The following is a 16,793-nucleotide window of genomic DNA, read 5'->3' as shown; positions in this document are numbered from 1 at the left end:
ATATATATATATATATATATAGTTTTATAGTAAGCTGATTGTTGTACAGTGAACTGCTTGGAATTAGAAATAAAATTGTTTAAACTTCTGGTTGTGTAATATTTTCTGAATGTATATCTATAAGTATTGAAAATTCTGGAAGTATCTATTTCATTTTAGAAAGAAATTATTTCACCTTACAAAACATAGGGTGATGAAAGAATATGTTTGTGTGTATTGAAACATCAGTATCTAGTCCCATACACATGTGACGTAAAAATCGTATATTCAATACAGATCATCAACAGTGTTTATTTGACCAAAAGATGAATTAAGTTTGACATTTAATGTATTGATTATTGATTAGATATCAACTAAGATAAGTTCTCAAAAAGCAAACTATTAAGTTACTTCAGTCATGCCATAATGCTGCACATGTTGAGGGGTGTGATGGTTAATATTAACGTCAAAATTAATATTTCACAAGAAGAATCTTGTAAACAAAGAAACTGCAAAATAACTTAGATTTTTGCAAGATATATATATTTATTTCAAAAAATGTTTACAGCTAAGTACTGCATTTCTTTCTGTGAGATTTCAGACTTATTAGTTTTAGGAGGTAACAGATTCATACTTTTTCTTTAGTTACCTATTGTTCACTGTCGTTAATCTATAGTAGCACCCTTTGTCTTCCTGTGGAAAAGATAGCTACAAGGTAACTAATTATGTGAAGTTAGAAGTCATTAAGAATGACCAGTCACGTTTATAGCACGAATTGCTCTTGATAAAACTAACATAAAAGATTTAAGTTAGTAAATTGAGATTTGTTAAGTTTGGAACATGATTTCAGTCAATACAGTCTGAAACAGGACATCAAATGAGGTAGTATTGTCTACTATCTGAGTTGATATAGAACATCTTCAAGCATAACTATCCAAAAGACAAGTAAGATTACATATTTACCATGCAGCAAAGACTTCAGAATGAAACAAGGACTACCTAAGGCATACAGGAGACCCCATGAGCTTCTTCTTCCAAGGTTAAGCCCAAGCAGCATGGAAACCACAGCAATCAAACAATTGTGGATCATTGGAGTGGTCAAGACTGAATGGGGCAATTTATGCAGGACCAATACTCATGAATTAGGGAAGCACAACCCCTACTCTGTTCAAGGTCACCTACAAGGTGCCATTAGTGGATGAGCTCCACCAACACAAGTTGTTTTATATGCAAACATTGGTGTATGACACCACTTATGATCAGTGGAGTGGTAAAGAATCTCCCTCTGCAATGAGAGGTGGTCTGTCGGTGAACCAAGAGGAGGGGTGTAGTAATATTGGATGGAAAAAGCCAGAAACATTATCTGACCTGCCAGTAGGTGGGGTAGCTATCCCCATTGGTTGATAAAAGCTGCAAATATAATTTATCCTGCCAGCAGGTGGAACCACTAATCCAGTTAGCTGAAAAAGGCTGCCAACATAAATCATTCTGATATAGATAGAAAAGCTAATTTCATTGGTCAATGAAAGCTGCCAAAGTGACACACCCAACTAACAGGTAGGACAATAAAAATCACAAATGTGCACTGTCTCACAAAGGGGGGGGGGGGACAGTTACACTTGACAAGTGAGGAGGAGAGTCGAGGCAAGTCGAAGAGCACCCTCAAGAAGGGATGTAGTTGGCTATTGAGCCCTGACTCAAAAGTAAGATGCCATTGGTGATGAACATCCACCAACATGAGCTATTTAATCAGCAGATAACTCAATAGGCTCTTACCAATGAAGGTGGTTATTGATGGACGAGGCAAGAGCCTGTCTTGGAAGAAACAAGTCCAGTCACCAAAGGAGAGAAATACAGTTGATGGATGTATTCCACAACTCAAACTGCGATACTAACTGATGATGCTGAGGCATCTAGGAGGAAAGAGATTGATCTGTAGGACAATAGAGACCTTCCTTAGAATTTGAAGCTCAAAAATCCAGGAGTTTGTACAGCATGTAAGTAAGGTGTATGCAGCACCTCTTTGGTTGGCAATTCCAGGAAATGGAGTCAGTGCTTTCTGATCATAGGGTTTCTGCAACCTACTTATTTAATAATTTCTTCATGAAACCAGATTGTACAGGATGGGTCATGGTATGGGTTATTCCAGATAGGCCACTGTGGAATGAATGTATTTCAGAAAAGACAGTTGCTTGATCTTGATCATGCATTGCACAGAGATTCATTTGATCAAGTGGTCAATGATTGCTTAGCTGTGGTAATAAGTACTAACTAAAAGGAAGTGGCAGTGCATTCTTTCCAAGCTACTGATCGTGTGTTTTCTACTCTGTTGATAAAACTAGGATGATTGTTTGGTCATGGAACCAGTGTTGAAAGGGCTTAGTAGCCCTTGATTTCTAAGATCCTAAGTGATAATTTAATATATCACGTATATATATTACAGGGTACAGTTACCGCTCTTGCATCTTGCTAGAGCAGTTTGTGGTTGGAAGATCAATGGCTGAACAGGAGTTGCAACCCCTTGCTTTCCAAATGCTTATGTGATTTTTCATGAAGATTGTTAACTTTATCACTGCAGCTGCAGTTCTCAAAAACCTGTGGTAGGATGTCTCTTGTAAAGAACTTGCGCGTATCTTTAACTGTACAACATTCCCGCTAGGATGATCATTAACGTCACTGTCACGTGGAATTTTAGACTGAATAATCTAATTCAACTAAATTCTGCCAGGAATGGTTTATGCTCTGAGACCTGAAAAGTGTGGAATTGTGCCACTCATAGATGGCATCACGTTTACCAAACAGTAACTAATTGCTTGGTTTATGACAATAGCCTGTGTAAGTTGATGTGTATGTCTGAGGCAATCTGTTAAAAGTTACCAGTGTATGTGATGATGTACGAAAGTTGAAGTCTTACATGTATGTTAACATGCATTTGCAATTATATGTATTCTAGGTTTGGCATATGAGTATGAAACTCTACACCACATCATTCATAAGTGTTGTTCAATACAAAATAATTCTGTCACTGAGAATATAACGGACAGCAAAATTAAGGGAAGAGTACAAAAGTTTGATCTGAATGTGTGTGATACAGTTATGAAGTTAACTGTAGGTGCTAGTCTGGATAGCATTATTTGAAGAAACGATGATAATTTAAAACATTCAGCGGGTATTAGATTTTCCTGGAAAAAAAAGATACAAGTAATAGTGGACTCACGCTACAATTGCATGAAAATCCAGTTGTATCTACATATTGGGAGTATTGGCTGAAAACACTTCAGATGGATCAATCTTAAATGTGAGTGAGGTGAAACAACCTACGGAAAGTGACATTCATAAAGAGTGCAATGGTATAACAAATGTAAGCTGTACCCAGGCTTTTGTTTGATAGTGATGGAATATTCTCAACAATACAGGTTGACATATTCCCTGAAAAATTATTAGCAGTACAAGACCAGCCATATTACATAAAGGTGCAGACTGTGCACAAGTGCTGGAGGCAAAGAATAAGACCTTTTGAAAGTGTAGAAATTCTTTTCTGAGCTTTGTTTGTTTTATAAAGAAAATAGAAACAGTAACGAGACAGACAGAAAACATTTTGGATTTTATTGTAAGTTATATAATACAAGTGTATTTAAACATTGTGAATTTTAAAATGAAGTAGGGATCTTGGTACAAAAAGTGCTGAAACAAGAATTAAAACTGCAATAAAAAATTTAGAAAATTTAATTTTTATTTTGGCCTACAGATAAGAGTATAAAGCAGCCAAAGTAGAGATTAAATTTTATAAATTTATGCTTGTAGTTTTAATTATTGTTTCAGTACTTTTTGTAGCAAGATACCTACTTCATTTTCAAATAATTTTTCAATACTCTTGTTTGTTTACTTTTCATGTTATACCTGTGTAAATTATACTTTACCTTTAAAAACTGTTGTGTGATTCTCCATCGATATGTAGCGCCATCCATTGGATTGAAAAGATATATAAATACGTGCATGATTTGTTTACTATTTGTAATATGTCTGAATATGTGTGCATCGAAACAAGTATTGTGAGAGAATATTGAACCAAATGGCTTAGTTGTTTTTGCTCTTGACTCTCTGACGTGATATGTCAGTTCGGGGAAATAGTTGTTGTTTTCGAAATTTGTAAAAAATTGTAGCGGAACGATTTTCGACCTTTTACCACTGTAAGTCTAGGTACAATGTTGTTTTTGTTGTGTCTATGTATCTCAGTAGGTTTTTGTTGGAAAAAGGTTTTTATAAGGTGTTTTTTCGACCGCCATTTTTGTCCTATTATTAAGTATTACCATACTTAATAATGAATAACATTTTGTATCACAGAACTTCAGAACAATATTTGCTAAAAATAAAACACCGAAAACGTTGTTTACCCCTTATAAGGTTTATTTTGTTCACAATACATAAATTAACTTATCAGCCTTTTAAAGCAAATAAGCGTATTGCGATGTGAATTTAAATTAAGGCAATGCATTATAATGAAGAGAGCTGAACGTATCATAAAATAAAAAGTATATACGTTAACAAGATTTAAAGTGAAAAATATATATTTTGTGTTAACTCTTTAAAATGTTAATTAATAAACACTAGAGTTAGTTTCCGTTAGAAATACCTTTTATAGGCAATACTGATTTACTGAATAATGTTGCTATTGTGTTTTACATATATATATATATATATATTATACATAATTTACACAAAAAACCTTGCAATTTTAGAATGTATCAACTATTTATATAATTATTTAAACGGTAACCTTCGTGAGGTATTCACGGATAGTTGATATATTGTAAAGTTGGAAGGTTACTATGTAAATTCTGGAAAAACAAACTATGCGAATAGTGTATATAAAAAAATCACCCATGTTTTTCAGTTTGTCCTATTATCTCTATTAGTATATATGCAAATAAAAGCATTTTATGTACAATGTAAATATAGAAATGTAGCATGCTATTTTCAAATACCGAAAAGAGGCTCGATAAATAAAGTATTCGTTGGGAGTTGGTCCTTATTGTCTCAAACAATGATTATATGTACAAAAATAAAGTGTTTCTCTCTCTCTAAGTATTTCCGAAACTTTACTGATTGTATTTGGGATGTACATGATTTTACAACTTCCGATTCTAACAATTCTCTTAGCATATATAAAACTTCATTGTTTAATCAATACCCACAAAGTGATGTACACTTAATGTATAAAATATTAGGCTATTTTATTATAAGCCGACAGAATTACATTGCTCAAAAATATAGACATGAAGGAAAATTCACAAAAGAAAGTACACTGTTTTCAACTGAAAATACAATCTCAACTTAAACAGTTGTAGCAAATGCGTTTCAATGTTAATTTTCTGAAGCACATATCGTAAAGATCTGCTCTTAAGCAATAGCTGAAAATTACAAAACACTCATTCAGTAGTGACATATTCACGGAACCAGTTATTATAGAAATGTAAATTACAGTTCTATTTATAAAAATCAGATGGTTCAGAGAATCCTGATGCACAAACGTCAGTGGCTGAGAAAATGACCTCTTTTGCTATTAATGGTTCTCGCAACCAATTGAATACAGTTCCTCTAGGATAACAAAAGTTACATCTAGACATATATTGGATTTGAGACGGTAGTAGTGGCTCATTCCAGATGTGAAGATCAGCAATTTCTCCAATCCAAGCCTCTTTCGGATCAAAACCTCCTCCTACGGCGTCTTGATCTTGTCCAATGACAGCTGTTCCTGCAGTTTGGATTATGTAGCTGACTGCTATCTTCGTCGTGCTTTCTACACATCGTATTCCATCAACATACATTTCATTGCGTCCCAGTACATTAGTCCAGACGTAACACAAGTGGTGCCATTGTCCAACTACAAAGTTGCGACAAACAACTCGGGATTGTTGATTATAAACATGAATAGATAGCTCATAAACTTGTTTTTCATAAGGCTGTCCATAAGGTGGGTTATAAGATGACACTTTGTAAACTCCTACGACCAATTCGTTATCTATCTGTGGAAGATTGTATGAGAAAATGAAACTACCATGATCCGAAACTTTCCACGCTTTGGCCCATGTACAGAGTGTGAAATGACGTAAAGGGGGTAAAGTGCCTTCAAGTAGTAAATGAGGAGCGCTGTATGAAGTCGACTCAGAAAAATACGCTTGAATGCTAGGTTTTAAGTTGCAAACAGGATATTCTGATTTATAGCAGTAAGGCCTAACTTTTCCAAAACTGAGTACAGCAATTACAGCTGCCAATAAAATATGTCGAAAACAGAACATGTTTTAGGAGTTACTGTAAGTTAACTTTCACTAAAATGTAGCTGCTGCTGTAAAAATATCGGTATGGAATAACAGAACGATAAACGGGTTATATATATATTTTTGTTTTCCTCATGAAAATTCATTATTTTTTGTGAACTTTCAACTTCCATTACGTATGATAATATGCTAACGACCAATCAGCTACGTGGAGATATCATCCCACTATAATTGAACGTATGTAACTTGAAATGTTCGACCTTTGTATTCGATAATGAAGCACTTTTTTCTTCTGATCACGCAATTTTCATGTTAAATGTCCAAGCAAGCATATTTCGTAAAATTCTGAAATCGCTTTGTCATATAACTTTGGTTTTAACTTCTTTCGTTCGACCACAATCCCCTCTAGTTTTGGAGCGGCCGATATTTTCATAAGTAAAGAATTTTAACACCCGGGTGGTTGGGCCAGTTAGCAACCGTATAGGACAGTCGTTTATTGGTGGCAGAGATTCCAAGTCGCGAGATTCGGCTTTCGAGTCGAACGCCCTAACTACCAGACCATGCCAGACCCTTTGGCTTTTATAGTGACGCAAAATAATGAAGTTTAAAGAAATTAATAAATGATATATATTAGGAAGTAAATATTTAATATAGTAAGCAGGAATATCTTCTGCTTCATAACGCGCGTGACTACACCAATCAGCTAAAATCTAAATAAATATCCCCAAGTAGTAAAAAACAAGAATGTGGAATATGATTGCATGACAACAAAATCTCTTTAAGCCCTCCCAGTGGATCAGCGGCTATTATGAGAGCTTATAACACTAAGAATCCTATTTCAACACCCGCAGTGAGTAGAGCACAAATAATTCAACGTGTAACTTTGTGCTTAACAACAAATGAAAAAAAAAGGATGACATTTATTACCAAATGCGCAGAAATAAGAATAGCACGTACAAATTAGCATAAACTATGAATGCATATAAATAATACAGTGTGATACTTATTTAACGCAGCGATTTGACAAAACATTTTCAAGTAGTTTATCGTAGGAGACAAAAACTAATAGGTACACGCCCCTAAAAAAGTGCAAAAAATAAAATCACCAAACAGATGTAGATATAGTATTTCAAGAAATCCATCACTGTTTCCAGAAACATTTTTTTCATATAAGAAGGAGATAAACTGTAATTCAAAAGGAAAATGTTTATATTTTGTTTGCCTATAGAATTACGTACATCCTAGATGTTTTTGTACAATCATATTATTATTTTTACTGCTTTGGAATATTGTGTTGGTGATAATGTTCGAGCCCGGCATGGCCAGGTGGTTAGGGCTGCCTTCCCCCTAGTCTTACACTGCTAAATTAGGGACGGCTAGCGCAGATAGCTTTCGTGTAGCTTTGTGCGAAATTCAACACAAACTAATAATGTTTGATTTGTAGCTGATTGTTTTAGCCACGTATGTTATGAATCTTTTAAACATTCAACCACAGCCTTCAGAAAATTTGATTTTATTTTAAATTTTAAGCAGATGAAATTGTTTTGTAATAATAATGTACTCATGCGTGTAGACACTACAAACTGGTTCTGAAATAGAATTGACGATTCGTTTTTGAATAATAGGGGATTGAGTAATTCAAACTTTATTAACCAGATAATTCAAATAGAAAATAGATTTCCAACATATGCAAAATAAACTCATTTCCGACCATAATAATATATTAACATTACCTAAACTAATTGCACTCCCTGTGAGTTAAAGAATCATGTTAAATCGATTGGATTACCTTTTTGATACATATAAATAAATAAATAAAAATAAGTTGGTTCGAAGTAACTTCAACGTGACCTAGGGTAATTTTAATCACCCTAATCATGAACCACGGTAATGATTTATAATACGGATCGCACAAAACCTTGATAGAACGTTTGAGCAAAAAGCTCCTTAAACAGTAAAGATTCAATTCAAATAACACTTTAAAACCTGTACTATTGACTGCTAAGGCTAAACGCATTTAAAAATGCACACAAAAAGCACGTATGTTAGATTTACGAGGAAAAAACAAGAGGGACTCCTCAATAGCTACGGCAATTAAAATTCTTTTATACAAGACTAGAGCAAATTAATCTACGAGACCATTTTTTCCTTTTTTATTAGCTGTATTTTTGTGCGGTCTCCTAGAATGCTAGAATCAGGGGTTCGATTCCCCCTCGGTGGACAAAGCAGATAGCCTGATGTGGCTTTGTTATTAAAAAAACACATTTTTGTGCGCCAGCAATACTGAACGTGGGACGCGCGTATACTCCATTCAATTTTATTACTTATCGGGATCTCTACAAGCCTACATATAATTGAAATTATTTTAGGTAGGATTAGAGTACAATAATCTATGAGACCTTGGGCGTGATCAAATACATTAATTGAAAGGATTTGACCTCCCGAGTTCAAAACTGTAATTAGATCGGTCAAGAGGTGACAGGCTACGAGCTAAAAGTTTGTACTTGATAAAAAAAGAAAAACCCAGAGCCATTCCATGAGCGGCTAAAAATCTGCTCAAAACGTCCCGTTTGTAATTCTTCTTTTTCTTATTATTATGCTCTTGCCAACCTACAACAAAAACAGCTTAGTATATTGCACTCAAACCTTTTGTAGAATACTAAATAAGGTACTGCGAAAGTCGCAGGGGTGTTGAAAAGTAGATTTGTTTCTTTTTTATTTCACATAAGCTAAAAAAAAAACATCATAATTATAGTGTAAACGATATTATCACTACCCCTTAAAGTTAGCTTTCTTACGAACATAAGGTGTTCCTTTAATAAGCGCAAGTACAGGGTGAAACAAGAATTACTAGCCAATAACAGATGAACATTAAATGATTATAACATGTCAATACTCAAGGCTTTGTTCACTATACAATTGGTGTCTTTAGGGAGCCAACCCCTATATTATGTATAAAGTGAAGAAGTAGAAAAAAAATCAGTACACACATAATATATAATTTTATTACACACATTTGTAGAATAATTACTTTAAAAGACACGAAGATTTATTTAAAGCGATGTTTTAGACGTATATGTTTTATTTGAAAAGGCTGCTTTCCTGGTGGTAAAATTTTATCCACACTTAGTGGAGTCTGTGTCTTAGTCTAGACATATATTTGCCCATTACTATGCATTATATATAGATAATTTACTTACACAGAAACTATAAATGCTCACCATATTCTCAAACAAATCTCCATGACAATCTTCACCTGTGGCTTAATATTTTACATCTCGAACTAATGCGATCAAATAGTAGCTACAGAAAATCATCATAAACAGTATCAGCTAGCTACTAGCTATGCTTATTATAATCACAATGTATAAAGTTACCTACCATATCAAGTAATTATTTGTCCATAGTTCACCATAAAAAGCCATCAAACATAAAAAGTAAAAAAATCGGGAATTTAAAAACCTGAAAATAGGAATCGTAAAGAAAATAAGGAAACAAGGCTGCAGATACAGTAGACATTATTTACTCAAACTGCATATCTATTTTAGCTCCACCAAATGTAATTCTATGCAACACCATGGAGTCAAAATAGGGATTTGTAGTTTGAGTAAATAATGTCTACAATATTTCCAACCTTGTTTCCTTACTTTCTTTACGATCCCTAGTTGCAGGATTTTAAATTCCTAATTTTTTATTTATCTTATACATCCTTTGAATCTCGTAATTTCGTAGCTAAATAGTAAACCACCTTATTTAGTTCTTAAATACCACTGGAAGTGTATGCTAGATACGAATTTGTACATTAAACATTTAATCTATTTGTTATAGTTTAGCTCATACATATATTATAGAGGACAAATGTTTGTTTTGCGAACGTCCAATGAAACGTTTGCAGATATATTAAGTAATCATTACAATGTGGTTACTTATACGTATATAAAATAAAAAAAGTTTTTCTGTATTTTTCTTCGTCTGAAAGGGTTTACTAATATCATAAAAAGTCTTGTTTAATTTTTTGGTTGAATGTGCTTGAGTCTTTAATAAATTTTTTCAACATCTAAGATAGTTTTTATTATTTTAGCTGTAGAAAATTCCCAATTCAAGTCGTTGTTTTTGAATTTTGAAAAACAATAGTGTTCGTAAAGTGTTTATGTTTACATAATGAGAGGTAGTTGTTGTTGGTTTAGCGTGAAGCTAAATAATGGCCTATCTGAGTTCTGTTCACCACAAGAATCTAACCATAGATTTTAGCGTTGTAAGTCTATAAACTTACCTCTGACCTACTAGATGATAAAGTCGGGAAAAAATAAACCAATTTTTTTCGTTAGATTAAATATAGGGAATTTAGTAAAGATATAATAATTATAAACATGTATATTGAAATTTGGCGAGTTATTTTTAGATACCAAACAGAGTTTCATAAGTAAAGCTTCTGTTGCAAATTGAGCCTTCTTGCTTTCTACAATGATTAATAAAGACAGCGACGACAATGATCGTTGATTCTATATTTAATGAGTTGGTGATATCATGCAAAAGTCTGTGGTCTTCTGCTTTTACAAGCAGTCTGCGATTATACATCTTACATATTTTGCATTTTCTTTGTTTTTGAAATAGAGTTACATTTTACATCTGTGAACTTTTTAAACTGACCATTATAATTTCTGGCCGGATTTCACCATTGTTATTAGATGAGGTTCCGCTACGGCAAGTTATATCGCGTAACAAATAATACATCCTAGTAAGAAGAACATCTTTCATTAAGAACATGTTTCATTATGGTGGAATGGACTTTTACTTATATATTTTCCTTACAGTTGAAATGACATTGGATGTGGCAAAAATCATCATCCGAAAAAACTGGTAGAAGAAACTTAAAAGATATTTAGTATATTATGTTGATGAAAGTCCAAAACTTGCAGTATTAAAATCAACACTAAATCTCGGCACGATGTGGAATGCAAAGTCAAAGGGGAAGGAACTACGAAGTTAACCCTTCATCTAAACAAAAACAATACTTAAACCTTGTAAAATATCCGTACATAACAAAAATCGATTACGAAAAATTAATACTAAATCCTCATAAATTTAAATCTCAAAATGAAATGCTTAATTATTTGTTAAACGAAAGTATAATACGTAAACCCAAACTGGTTGGGTCGTATTTGATTATTATTTTAGGTATTCAAAACTTTTACAATACCAAATCTGTACAGCTTATATAAACATCTTGAATAATACACGAATATTTTTTTTTGTTTGGAACTAAGCACAAATCTACACAGTGGGCTATCTGTGCTCTGCCCACCACGGGTATAGAAACCCGGTTTCTAGCGTTGTAAGTCCGCAGATATACTGCTGTGCCACTGGGGGGCTACACGAAGAAATTCCTAATACACAACACCATTATAGGTATTGCTGATTTACCAAGTTAAAAATGTCAAAATTGTATTAATTTATGTGATATTACTGTGTAATTATATATATATATATATAACTGACTTTTTATTCACCAATTTAATAACCTGTAAATGACAATAAAGTAATCTACCTATTGCATAAATTTAAGCCTTTGTGAAGTGTTAAGTCATTGTGTTCTAATGTACTTTTTTGGTTATACTCAGTAGTTCATTTATTTTATAACGATGAAAATACGCTATATTTTAATAATATGAACTTAAAAACAAATTCACAGTGATAAGTGATACAACATATTCTTTTATTTAGGAAAGTACATAATTTTCTAGTCTAATTTATTATTTTACTAGTATGTAAATACAATAATTTTAGCAATTACAAACTTGTATATCAAACTTTAGCGAGTTATTTTTAGATACCACAAGGGAATTCGATAAGTGAAGAACCTTGTTGCTTTCCATAACGATTTTATTTATTCATTGGTTTAGTTAGATCATACAAAGTTTTATGGTTTTTCTGTCTTTACAAGCAGTCTGCGATACACACAGCTTAATTCCTTTGCATTTTGTTGAATAGTCACAAATTCTCATTCCTAGTATACCAGTGCCTAGTATAATATATTAGTAATTTCATTTAAAAAGAGAAAGTTTTATTTCTCGAAATAAATCACAAAGAAATAAGATTTATGAAAGAAAGCAAGTAATGTTTCAAGTTAATTTTACAGTCTCAGCTTAATCAAAATCGTAAACTTCTGGCAGCAACTTGATTATTATATCATATATTTGAAGCACATAACGTAAAGAAATGCTGCAAGACAATAGCAAAAAAATAAGGGTTACAACTGCAACTGACTCTTTCAATAGCAACATACTCACGGTAAAAGTAGTTATACGTTTGTTGCTTCGAAACGTAAATTACAATTTTTAATCGTACTGATCGGGTTCTTGGAAAGGTTGTGCTTGTATGTCTATTGCACAAACGTCAGTTGCTGAGAAAATGACCTCTTTTGCTATTAATGGTTCTCGCAACCAATTGAATACAGTTCCTCTAGGATAACAAAAGTTACATCTAGACATATATTGGATTTGAGACGGTAGTAGTGGCTCATTCCAGATGTGAAGATCAGCAATTTCTCCAATCCAAGCCTCTTTCGGATCAAAACCTCCTCCTACGGCGTCTTGCTCTTGTCCAATGACACATGTTCCTGCAGTTTGGATTATGTAGCTGACTGCTATCTTCGTCGTGCTTTCTACACATCGTATTCCATCAACATACATTTCATTGCGTCCCAGTACATTAGTCCAGACGTAACACAAGTGGTGCCATTGTCCAACTACAAAGTTGCGACAAACAACTCGGGATTGTTGATTATAAACATGAATAGATAGCTCATAAACTTGTTTTGCATAAGGCGGTCCATAAGGTGGGTTATAAGGTGATGAAACTTTGTAAACTCCTACGAGCAATTCGTTATCTATCTGTGGAAGATTGTATGAGAAAATGAAGCTACCATGATCCGAAACTTTCCACGCTTTGGCCCATGTACAGAGTGTGAAATGACGTAAAGGGGGTAAAGTGCCTTCAAGTAGTAAATGAGGAGCGCTGTATGAAGTCGACTCAGAAAAATACGCTTGAATGCTAGGTTTTAAGTTGCAAGAAGGATATTCTGATTTATAACAGTAAGGCCTAACTTTTCCAAAACTGAGTACAGCAATTACAGCTGCAAATAAAATATGTCGAAAACAGAACATGTTTTAGGAGTTACTGTAAGTTAACTTTCACTAAAATGTAGCTGCTGTTGTAAAAATATCGGTATGGAATAACAGAAAGATAAGTGGGTTATATTTATATAACACAAATGCACTATTTTTAACTTTAATTTTTCATTACGTATGATAATTTGCCTACAACCAATCAAGTACGTGGAAAGATCATCATATTATGAGTGAATGTACTTCAGTTGAAACGGTTGACCTTTTTGAAATAAGATTCTCTCTAAATGTTAGATCACGAAGTGCAATTAGAAAAAAAGATATGTGTTGATCATGCAATTTTCATGTCAAACATCCAAATAATATGCAAGTTTTGAAAGTCCCTAACGTCTGCTTTTTTCTTATAATGTTGTGCAAGAATAAAGCGCAATTAAATTAAAATATATTACGAAAACAATGCTACACCTTTGGGATAGCAAACTGTTGAAATAATTCTACTACTAATAATAACTAACTTCGTGGTTTATTTGTTGTGAAACACAAATCTATACAGTGGGCCAGCTGTGTTGTGCCCACCACGTGTATCGAAACCCGGTTTTTAGTGTTGTGAGCCTTTAGACTTAGCGCTTAGCAACTGGGAGGCTGAGTTTCATGGTAGAATATCCTTTTCATTTTTTTATTCTTTTTGTGAGTTATTTATGTTTGGATTAATATCTAACATTTTATAATGGTTTAACTCTCTAATAAAAAAGTATATTTATTCAAAAGTCTACAGCTAATTGAGTGATCTTAGAGTCATATATTTTATTTATTCATCTTGTAACAAGAGTTTTTTTTTTTTATAAAAAAGCGAGATGTTTATCTCGAAGAAAAATAACTTTTAAATGTGAAAAGTATGAATATGTAGTAATTCCAGGAAGTAGATAAAATACTACAAATAAACAGTATGTATCTTACGTACTTAGAGTAACGGATATCAACTGTTGTCACAGGTAGAAGCCTACATAATCACCTAGATATCATAATTAACCAGAGTTGTGGATAAGATATATGGATGACACGTTTCTGGTGTGGCGACATGGTAATGACACCTTAATTCATTTCCAGGAACATCTTACTTCTGTCGGCCTCACAATAAAATTCACTTTAAAAAATGAAAGAAGGTGGCTGTTTAAAATTTTTTGGATGTCTCGGTGAAAAGAGCGAGTGAGTTTCTGTTTACTTCAGTATACAGAAAGCTGTTCTTAGTTTTCATGTGTCCCCCAGGGGCACAGCAGAATGTCTGCGGACTTACAACGCTAGAATTCGAGTTTCGATACCAGTGGTGGGTAGAGCACAGATAGGCCATTGTGTAGTTTTGTGCTTAACAACAAACAAACAAACAGTTTCCATGCCGCCACCGCACGCAAGATCGTGTCACCTATTGTCACAAAATATGTTTTCTTTTTTTTTTTCATCGTTTGTCAGTAGGGTCATTAAAGTCTCTACACATAATGCAGATCTTATGACTGAACTGAATGATTTAAAACACATAGCTATTGACAGAGGTTTTGAATCGTGTATTATAGATAGGATTTATAAAAAAACACTGTAATAAAATACAGATTTCAGAATACACCAAACTACAGATAATAAGTAATATTAATACAGAAAGAATATGTTTGCCATATGTTCCGTCACTCTCAACAAAAATAGGTAAATTGTTCATGAAAAATTAAAACTAACGAATATGATTAATGATATTCAATACAAACTTCAATTAAAGGATATATGTGGGGTATATAAATTCACTTGCAGTTGTAGCTTGAATTCAATTGGACAAACAATGAGAAATTTGAAGTATATTATTAATGAACACAAAAAACACGTCGAAAAATTAAAAACTAATGATTCGGCCTCGGCGGAACATATAGCAAACTATGCATAAGATTGAATCGGATGAGGTTCAAATACATAAAGAAGTTAACCTAAAAATGAATTAAATATAATAGAATCCCTTGAAATTATTAAACATAGAAGTATCTTGAATAGAGATCTAGACCCAGGTGCCACAGAAGCGAATTTTTTTAAATGCATTCTGTGGATGGCACTGTATAATACGCAAATCATACACGTGCACTTGCTGGTATAAAATATGTTAAGGACACAATTTAATAAAATGCAATTTTAAAAGCAAGGGGAGAGCTGAAAGAAAGTGAGGTTACTATTGAGTGCTCAGAAGCTCGTAGTTTGATGATACTGATGCTAGAAATTTGAAGTTATCAGTTAATAAAAGGTGTTTATTAATTTGACAATGTGTGCGAATGACGAAAAAAAAACATGGACCTTGAATTGGTTAAAACTCATACATGTTCAGAAACGTGTATTTTGTTTTGTTAATACAGGTGGCTTTACAGTTACCACAATTGTATTTCTAGATTTAGGTCGAAAGGTCTTTATTTTTGAAAAGGTGCGAGTTCGAAAAAAGAAAAGGTTTGGAAAATATCAATTTTATTTTGGAAAACGTTCTTTTATAACAGGTATTTTTTTACAATTAAAAGAGTACGGATTAAAAAATCACACAACGCTTCAAAATTCCTGTTACTTCTTGTCGCCTCCTTTTTTAAGGAAAACAAGAGTTTTGTTGTTGAATATAAATTCTAGTTTGTAAGTGTGTATATGTACTTTTTTCATATTTTTTTTGAAGAGACTGTCCGTCATATTTACGTTATTGTTGTTGTGTTAAAAAATACGCATTAAGCTCATTTTAACGTCATGTAAAGTTACCCAACTGGCCCAAGCTGCAGTGGTCACTGATGTACAGTAGAACAAACACTTGGTATTGTTAGTTTAGCAGATAAAGTACAGTCTTAATTTCAGTTTAGTGCCGCTGAAGATACACGAAATATTTGATTGCTGCCTTCTCAACACAGTGTGTTAAAATCCCATAAAAATTAATTAACTGTACTTAGTTATGTCTTTTTTTTCTGTACATTCAAAGTGGTGTAGCTTTATTTTCCTTGGGGTGAATGTTTAGTTAAATCGAACTTAATTCTTCCTTCGCCAAATGAAAAATAATCAACTTTTCAGGATTCAACTTAGGGTTTGATAAGCTCCTATTGCAAATGTCACCAGTTTTTGCAGTGGCGAATAAATGTTATTATACAATTACAATCACTTAAATCTACCTTTTTCTTCCGTCTTTTGCTAACCTGCCTACTTACAGTACCTCTGCCCCCCAGTGGCACAGCGGTATGTCTGCGGACTTACAACGCTAGAATCCGGGTTTCGATACCCGTGGTGGGCAGAGCACAGAGAGCCCATTGTGTAGCTTTGTGCTTCATTATAAAACAAACAAATACAGTACCTCTGTACGTGTGATTCTACTATTCTTAATAGTACAATATGTAGTTGAGTGTCTGTACTACAA

General features: G+C 33.3%; 2 protein-coding genes across 2 annotated transcripts; both read right to left on the bottom strand.

The window, feature by feature from the left end:
• Positions 1 to 5,188: 5,188 nt before the first annotated feature.
• On the bottom strand, positions 5,189 to 6,342 carry LOC106459512 (C-reactive protein 1.4-like). Its single transcript, XM_013919138.2, has one exon. It carries the CDS (start codon positions 6,276 to 6,278, stop codon positions 5,466 to 5,468), a length of 813 nt encoding a protein of 270 aa, XP_013774592.1. The 5' UTR covers positions 6,279 to 6,342; the 3' UTR covers positions 5,189 to 5,465.
• Positions 6,343 to 11,952: 5,610 nt separating this feature from the next.
• LOC106459511 (C-reactive protein 1.4-like) lies at positions 11,953 to 13,485 on the bottom strand. The gene has a single exon (XM_013919137.2). The coding sequence runs from the start codon at positions 13,421 to 13,423 to the stop codon at positions 12,596 to 12,598; it is 828 nt and encodes a 275-aa protein (XP_013774591.1). The 5' UTR covers positions 13,424 to 13,485; the 3' UTR covers positions 11,953 to 12,595.
• Between the last annotated feature and the right edge of the window lie 3,308 nt (positions 13,486 to 16,793).

Source organism: Limulus polyphemus, unplaced genomic scaffold (assembly GCF_000517525.1).
Source record: "Limulus polyphemus unplaced genomic scaffold, Limulus_polyphemus-2.1.2 Scaffold620, whole genome shotgun sequence".
Taxonomy (NCBI): domain Eukaryota; kingdom Metazoa; phylum Arthropoda; class Merostomata; order Xiphosura; family Limulidae; genus Limulus; species Limulus polyphemus.
This window is presented reverse-complemented; position numbering and strand designations above follow the sequence as displayed.

Coding starts and splice junctions, on each gene's coding strand:
- LOC106459512 (XM_013919138.2), bottom strand. CDS start 6,278: ATGTTCTGTTTTCGACATATTTTATTGGCAGCTGTAATTGCTGTACTC.
- LOC106459511 (XM_013919137.2), bottom strand. CDS start 13,423: ATGTTCTGTTTTCGACATATTTTATTTGCAGCTGTAATTGCTGTACTC.